This window comes from Podarcis cretensis (genome assembly GCF_951804945.1).
Source record: "Podarcis cretensis genome assembly, chromosome: 13".
Classification (NCBI taxonomy): domain Eukaryota; kingdom Metazoa; phylum Chordata; class Lepidosauria; order Squamata; family Lacertidae; genus Podarcis; species Podarcis cretensis.
Genome location: NC_137182.1, coordinates 21176836 through 21185371, shown reverse-complemented (window position 1 = coordinate 21185371; position 8536 = coordinate 21176836). Strand labels below are relative to the sequence as shown.

At 45.2% G+C, this 8536-nt stretch overlaps 1 protein-coding gene across 2 annotated transcripts in view; it reads right to left on the bottom strand.

Moving 5' to 3' along the window:
• Positions 1–234: 234 nt before the first annotated feature.
• Positions 235–8536, bottom strand: part of COL1A1 (collagen type I alpha 1 chain) — a 46509-nt gene continuing 38207 nt past the window's right edge. For both annotated transcript variants that reach the window (XM_079949264.1, XM_079949265.1), the window contains 7 exons: positions 8231–8338; positions 6434–6487; positions 6162–6269; positions 5783–6065; positions 4726–4916; positions 3365–3607; positions 235–2243 (listed from right to left, as the gene is read on the bottom strand). In XM_079949264.1, the coding sequence (XP_079805390.1) occupies positions 2097–2243; positions 3365–3607; positions 4726–4916; positions 5783–6065; positions 6162–6269; positions 6434–6487; positions 8231–8338 (1134 nt within the window). In that variant the 3' untranslated portion in view covers positions 235–2096. The remainder of the gene's footprint in view (positions 2244–3364; positions 3608–4725; positions 4917–5782; positions 6066–6161; positions 6270–6433; positions 6488–8230; positions 8339–8536) is intronic.

Here is an 8536-nt window from a genome sequence, read left to right as displayed (position 1 = left end):
TGGCACCCTTCAGATGGGTGCCATTATAAGACAACAAGGGAGGTTTCATGGTGAGTTCCGGCACCTCTTTTTCTAGAAAAAAAAAATTAGCACTGGTTAGTAATGATAATTTCCCAAAGCGGCTCACGTTTGAAATGTTAGGCACACCAGTAAAAGTGCAGGAAGCCTTTGCCCCTTTCTCCCAACCGACGCCCTGGCCTTGCGTGACAGAAAAAGTCCGAAGAACAACCGGTGTGTTGGATCATTTCACATGCTTTATTTCAGCAGTCAAAATAATTAAAAACATCTCAAATTATTATACATATACAAAATAGGTACAGAATCTTCGGCCGCTCACACTCCCTACAACATCTGCCTCTTGTGAGAAAGAGAGGAATTATGGGTTTTTTTGCTTGAGTCGGAAACGCAACGAAAGACAGAAAGTGGAAGGGGGGGGAGAAAAAGAGAGATGAGGGGTGATGTTGGCAGAGCTGAAGAGAAAGAGGTGGATAAGAAAGGGAAGAATGAATCAGCAGCGAGGGAGGGCGATGAGCAAAAGTGTTTGCTTGTGGGATGGGACGAAAGATGGAAGAAAGAGAGAAAAAGAGAGAGGTGGTGATGGGAGGAAGAACTGAGGGAATGGGGGAGAAAATACAAGCCAAAAGAGAATCCACCTGCTTTACAAGAGAAAGACAGAAACTGCTGAGACCTTGATCCCTTGTAGCAATGTTTGATTTATTTTTTTCCTCATCCTCGATTTTTTTAATTATTAGTTTTGCTTGTTAAAAAAGAAATAGCACCTTTTGAAAGAAAAAAATTCACATGTATCTCTGGGCAGCAAGGCATCCAGTTTGCTTTCCCCCTCCAATAATCTCATTTCTATAGCACCAAATGGCCCCCTTTTCAGCAAAGCTGTGCTCGGGGCGAGGTTTTTCTAGGTTTCGTCACCTCAAAAAAAATAAAAAGTTCATGGGACCTGAAATTTATTAACATAGCAGACTAAAAAAAAAAAGAAATATGAAAGACACAGGTAGCACCTTTATCTAAACCTGAAACTCTGCCCAGTTTCTTCGCCCCCCCTCCATGCAAGCTGATGCTAGTATTTAAAAAAAGACCCCAAAACTACCCCAAAGAACTTCAAAAAGACAATGGTGAGGTAGCCATCCATACAACAATAATATACATTTAAACATTACATTTTCTCTGCTTTCTGGTACTATTGGCCATTTTTTTCCTTCAGTTGCTCACCGACAAAATAATTAAAGCTCTTAAACCTGTCTTTCCCCCCCCCCTCTACCTGATGTCTCTTAGAGGGGGAGGCACTATCACCTGTTCGTTTCCTTCAAACAGGTTTCTGTTTCGAAAAACCACTCAGTGCCACACCTTTTTTTTATGATAACTTCGCCAAATTTATCCCTGTTGCCGACTGAACAAAACTGAAAAAAACGTACATTTAAAATGGCTGAAAGAATCATCTTTTCAGTGGCATTGCTCCGAGTAAAAATAAAAAAGAGAGAGAAAGATAAATCTCTTTCTATCAGGTACCGGCAGAGAGAGATGGTCTATGGGTAGATTTTGGGATTTATTTATCATTACAGCTCTGGGCTGAGAGGAGGGGAGGTTATTTTTGATGGGCTTGTGATGGGCAGGTTCTACCACTAAGTTTAGTATTTCTCTGATTGCTGCCAGGAAGAAAAAAAACACACACCAGATTTTCATACAGATGTATTTCAGGTGTTGCTTGGTTTCGACTGATTTTGTCATTTTGTATGGTTTTTGTATATGTATTTTTGGAATGTACAAATATTGGTCCCACAATATTACTTGATCTTTTTTTTAAAAAAAGAAGAAGATAAAATCAAACCATTCTGTCTTTGGGGATTTTAATAATAATAATAAAGTCAAGCAAGTGGATGCACTTCCTTAATTATTTTTGAAAAGTCATTTATTTTTATTTTTTTGGTTTAATGCTTTTTTTGTTTTTTGTTTTAACGGAAACAAAAATAGTTTTAGAGATGATGGATAGAAAAAGACACAAATTCAAGTCCATGTGAAATTTCCTTCTTTTTTGGCTGTTTTTTATTTTATTTTTTAAACTGTCAGGTTTCCTTTTGGGTTTACAAGAAGCAGACTGGTCCAATCTCAAAGCCGAATTCCTGGTCTTTGCCACCAATGTCCATGGGAGCCACATCAATGATGGGCAACCGGGAAGTTTTTGTTGTCTTGTATTCGATGACTGTCTTGTCCCAACTGCCAGTGTGACGCTGCAGACGGAGGGAAAAATCAGAATTTAGAAATCAGAATTTTGTTTTTGGCTCCATAGACTTTTGAAGCTTCCGAGTACAGAGGAATGTCACCCCCTCCCCACATCCGACCTGAACTTTCTCCCTGGTCAACTGTGCTCCTAAAAGTTGGCTCCTGCCTTCCCCACCCTGGATGCCCATCCCATTGTGCCACTGGAACACATAATTAATCTGGCATTTAGAACTTCAGGGATTCAGGGCACTGTGAGAGAAGAGGCAGAACCAACATAGAAGTTGGAGGATATGTTATGGTCTATCTTCTGCATGACCAGAATCCAGGTCCTTAAGTCCAGAGGAAGCCACCATGAATAGCCAGGGGGAGCAGTCACACCATCTGATCTATCACTGTCTTCTGATGGATTTAAGCTACTCTGGACTCAGCCATCTGGATACTCTCTTGCCTTGAAGGCCTTTTTGGCTCAAAAAGCAGGATGTGCCTTCAGATGGAAATACTAAAATGTCCAAGAGTCTGTCCCCGATACAGATGCCAAGAGCACAAGCAAGTAGGGACCGCTATACTAAGCGTGATACACCTATGCAGGTTCTGAGAATTTATTATGGCAGCAGTATGGAGACTGCGGCCTTCCAGATATTATTGGGCTGTAACTCCCATCACTCCTGAGCACTGGTCATGGAGCTGATGGGAACTGAAGTCCGACAAACTTCTGGTGGGCCACGGCTTCCCCGCCCTGAGATCTTTCAGAGGGTTCTGCTGCTGAATAGGGCTATTCCATCCCTCATCTGCCAGGCTTCAGCACTGAAAAGCACCCAGTGTATGTGTTTCCAAACATAGATAGGAATCACAGCACCGAGACGTCAACCTGCAGTCCTGACTTCCTCAGCCAGACCTGCCTACCCCTATTTCCCCCTGCCTCTGGCCATTCTTACATATGGCGTTTGTTTTTATATGGATTGTCTCCCAGTTCCAAAGCATGGTTTTAGCAGGAGGTATAGAGGGTGAACACCCCTGCCAGCTGCGAGTAAAACACTGCAGCTTATGCACAAGGTCTCCAGTCGGAGAGAGAGAGAATCTATTGTACCCCCCACCCCTCATTGCTACATCTAAAGACCCAATCGCTCACCGTGCAACCATCCTTGGGGACTCCATAGAGGAAGCGGCTGTTGCCCTCTGCTCTGATCTCAATCTCGTTGGAGCCTTGGAGGAGCAGAGCGTTCTGCAGGTTGCCGGTCTCTGCGTTCATGTAAGCCACGCTGTTCTTGCAGTGGTAGGTGATGTTCTGGGAAGCTTCAGTGGACATCAACCGCAGGAAGGTCAGTTGAATGGAAACGTCAGCTGGGTCGGATCCCTCGCCACCATATTCGAACTGTCATTGGAGACGGAGGGAAGGAGGAAGCAAGGAATTGGTTAGTGCTCGCGTCATGTCCTCTAGGAACCCCACCCCCTGCTACATCTAGGAATCTAACCAGCTCCTTTGCTTTCTCTTCATGCTCAGAGGCCCGAGGCAGGAAGTAATGCAGTAATGGGCAAAGCCAGATAAGCTGACTGCTGCCCTCTTTAAGGAGCCAAAATCCAGCTTGGAAACAAATGAGATGTAGAGAGAGAGATGAGGCAACAGGTATACATTCTCCTTGACAGACTGCTTTCCCAAGTTGTACCATCTGCAGCTTCTTTGAGCTAGACTACTCCAGCATGCTAAGTCAAGGGACCTTTGAGCCCAGCTGAACCTCTGGAATATATCACTTGAAAATTGGCCTATGCTTGCTTTTAACCAATGATCTTCCCCTCTCCCTTTTGCTTCCAAGTATCACAGAGTTGGAAGTGATTTGAGGAGCTATCAAGCCCAACTTCCTGCAAGCACCAGGAATTGTACTCCGAGGTGCCTTGGACAACATAAATACCCTCCTTCCTGTCCATTTTTCATCTGTTGTGTTCAACATCCTTGGATAAAGGTTAGAAGTGACATCAAGCCACCATCCAGGTCCTTCTTCTGCCTTGTGAATCAAGCCCATTCCAACAAAGCCCAATGATGCCCAGGCCTCCCTAGGCAGCCAATTCCAGGGCTCTTCCACCTTTTACAGCTAAAGGCCCTTTCTCAATGGGCAACTTAATCTTTCTGGTTACAATCTGTGCAGATTCCATGGCAGACATGGAAAGTCGACATGGATTTCTCAGTCTCATTGAGGCCGCTCCTACCTGTGCATTAAGGTGATTATCTATTCTCAATCTTTTCATCCTCTTGCTAAACAGTCCCAAAGCTTCCACTGAAACAACCAAGCAGTCACCAGGTTCTTCTGCCTGTGAAATTCTTTTCGCACATGGAATTCATGTGGAATTCATATCCATTCTAGTTCAGCAGGTGACTTGGAGGAAACCTGACCCTGAAATAACTCTCTCCAGTCCCAGCTCAGAATACAGGATTGGCAGTCCCAGTTAAGCCACTTGCTGGTTAACTGTCGCTGCCTCACCGATTCCTGGTCTCACCTGGAAGCCATCGGACATGCTTTCGCCGAACCAGACGTGCTTCTTCTCCTTGGGGTTGTTGCTGGTGTACCACCTCTTCTGGGGGATGGTGGGCTGAGAAGCTTGCACACAAGTCTCTCCAGTCTCCATGTTACAGTAGACCTTGATGGCATCCAGGTTGCAGCCTTGGTTGGGGTCAATCCAGTACTCGCCTGGTGAGGAATGGGGTCAAGTGAATGGGGTGGATGGAGAATGGATCACAGGAGCAAAACAAAACAAAACATCAATTTACACCAACCTGATCTAAAAGAGGACTGCCCCCCCTCCTGCTTTTTCCTATCTCACAGATCCCACCCCCCATGCAATAAGTTCTTAGACTTGCCCAAGTGGGTCAGGAAAATATCTGCCCAAGCCTTACTCCATATAAGACGAGGAGGCAAACAGCTAAAAACAAAAGAATAGAAAAGAGAACTACCTATGTATGGCTGAGAGGGACTTCAGAGAGCCAGGGAATAGGGGGAGGTGGATGTGTATTATATAAAATAGATGGTTGCCCCATCACTTCCCAGCATTAATTATCTACACAAGTAATGATATTCTGGTTCCTAAGCATATTTTTTTGTAGGAGAAGGGAGAGGGGCCAGAGGAGAGCCAGGGCTGGAGCTAGAAACTCTACAGCAAATTAGAAGGTCCACTTCACCCTTTAGGACCTAAGTAAATGCAAGTCACATTCTGCCGATAGAAGCTACTTGGGAGAATTAATCGTTCTGCTTGACTCAAGCATGTTATTTAGGGAAGAGGCTGTGAGAAAAGGCACCCAAATCACTGCCCAGTCAGCTCCGGTGGAAAATCCATTCCTGGCCCAGGACCTGAGAAAACAACTATATGCTTGGCTGTGCAAACAATCCCTAAGTGAAAGAGAAAGGTCAACAGTGGCAGAGAAGAGAGGGGAAGTGAGAAGATTGATATACAGGGAAGAAAAGAGCCATTCTGCCAACGGACGTAGTCCAGAAAAAAGGAGAATTTGTGGCATTTAAGAGATGCACCTGAGAATTGTTTCCCCCCCGACTGTACTCACCACTCTTCCAGTCTCCGTGGCACATCTTCAGGTCGCGGCAAGTGCGGGCTGGGTTCTTACGGGTTCCGTCAGGGCTGCGGATGTTCTCAATCTGCATGGACAGGCTCTTGAGGGTAGTGTCAACTTCCAGGTCGCGATCGCGCATCACGTTTGCATCGTCAGCTCTGTAGTAGCGGCCACCGTCGTGAGCTTTCTCCTGAGGAGGCTGGGGCAGGAAGCTGAAGTCAAAGCCGCCACTGGGTGGGCCTGGGGGACCGGGTGGTCCAGGAGGTCCGGGAGGACCCTGGAGAAGGAAAAGAAGAAGAGTAGGTAGGCAAAGATCTCACCCACCCATTGTGCTGATAACTATGAGCTTTGTACAGTGAGAAGGAATACGTACAGCAGGACCAACATCACCAGTGCGACCACGGGGACCAGGTGGGCCAATGGGGCCAGGAAGACCATTCAGACCGTCTTTGCCAGCGGCACCGGAAGAGCCAGGGGGACCCTGTCAGGAAGGCAGAACAAAAATGTACCATGAGTGAAGCTTTTGTTGTTAACATGAATGCAGCAGCAGCAACAACAACAACAACAGGTGCATAGAAGGACTGAAGTCTAGCAATAATAGCTAATAGCTAAAATGCTGCGCTTTACAGCCCAATCCATACTTACTCTTGGACCAGCAGGACCAGAAGCACCAGAGGGACCTTGTTCACCAGGAGAGCCCTGCACAAAAGAAAAAATTGTCAGTTTTGATGATCATCTGGGGGAAAACAGGTTTATTTAAATGGGAGAAAATGCAATCCTGTTCAGTAACAGAGAGGAAGTATCAATCTAGCTTCTGTCCATGCCAATCTCACATGTGTTCCTTCATCAATCTACTCTTCCAAGTGGCAACGGGAACTAATAAGTTCACTCAGTACAAAATAAAATAAAATAAAATAAAATGGTATCTATGCTGCCATATGTCTGGATTTCCCCAGACATTACTGGGATTTCAAAGGTGGAATTGAGGTCAGGGAGGAAATTCCAAAAGGCAGAGCTTTGTCCTGGATCTTAGGCAAGTCAATAGAAAAATCGCTTTTTTGGGGGGGGGGGTGTCCTGGTTTTTACTTTTTGAAATATGGCAACCCTTTTTTTTTTTTTAAAAAAAAAAAGATTTCACTCAGTACAATGGAAACTGGGTATATCTCAAATGGAAGCCTTTCAGCAATTAGATTTCTAGGTCTTGGGTGGAAAGAAGGATAGGCAATATTTTTGTGCCATATTTTTCATATGCCTTGCCTATGCTCGTCACAACTACTGGGTAGCATACTGTATTCGCATTTGGGACCAGGAAGAAATGTGTATCAAATGCAGATTGCTTTGGGCTGTGTGGAGATCTAAATACATCTTCTCCAATCTTGCCACTGTGTAAATAAGTGGCCTGCGTTAACGAGGGACCCAAAGGAAGCCACAGCAATCTAAGGCCTCCATCTTTAAAGTTCTTATTTCTTTGCCGTTAAGGTAGGCCCAAGCCTGCCTTGGCCATTGCTCAGTGACAACAACTATACACAGAGTGACAGCTGAGGCCCACTGCTGCTTTCGACCACATGGCAGGCTCAAAGCCTTTCTAGACTGATGAATGCGTTGAACAAATTGAGATGTGCATGAACGCAGACAAGCACTTATTTGAAAAGTGCATGGTGTGAAAAAACTGACGTCTGTAAGGGGAAGGGGGGAAAATACATATGGGTAGCTGAAGAAATTTAGGAACCCTCTGTCTCTAAAAGTTGGAAAACTGGAATTACAAGTTTTGATTAAGTAAGTTGGTGCAATTGGAGATCTGGATGGAATTGTAAACGGAAGCCGATTAATGGGCGAGGGCTTTGGTGACCCTTCAAGGACCTGCAGTTGTACAGGCCAAATAGATGTCAAAGCTCCCCCTTTTCTTTCCTCCACCCCCCCCCCCGACTAGATGTTTCATCGAAAAGGTATCCAAAGGTGGAATTTCCTTGCAGAAAGCGACGGTAGCTTTTGCTCATTAAACAACTGGACCGAGATCCACCTGTCTCTGAATAGTGGCTAGTCAGAGGCCTCTGGGAAGTTCAGAAAACAGGGTGGGGAAGGAGGCAGAGGCTCAATTTAAGTTATTGTGGCTATTGAAAGAAAGGTCTGTCCTTCATTCTTTTCCAATCCGTCTTAAGCCACAGAAATGAGATAGGAAAGCTCTAGCTCTCTAGATCAGAGGTGCAAGGCTCTAATTTGTGTGAGGACATTTCTCTCCTTCACGAGGACTAAAGCCTTAAAGCAAGGCCCTCCAGGTGTCCCTATTTTCCAGGGATGCCCCTGACTTAAGAGAAGCTGTCCCGGTTTCTGATTTGATCCTGCTTTTCCTTAGGACGTCCCTATTTGAGAAATGTCAGAGGGTATCTGTGACGTCTGGAGCTTCTCTACATCAAAAATGGCAAAGAGCTTTCTGGTACGTACAGGGGGGCCAGGGGGGCCCTGGAGACCAGAGAATCCTCTGTGACCCTTCATTCCTCTGTCACCTTGTTCGCCAGTCTCACCCTTGTCACCACGAGCACCTTGTGGGCCCTAGAAACGGAAAGCAAGATTTTAATTTTTTAAAATTGGCTTATTGGGCTTTCACAAAGGAGAAAGGAAGGAAATGCCTATCAGCAAGTCACTCTGCGTAACTCGGGATATGAACTTGGAGTGCTTATTTCCAGTTGTATTTCAACCATAAGGCAAAGGTAGCAGAGATCATACAGACAGGAAGTGTCCAAGTATATC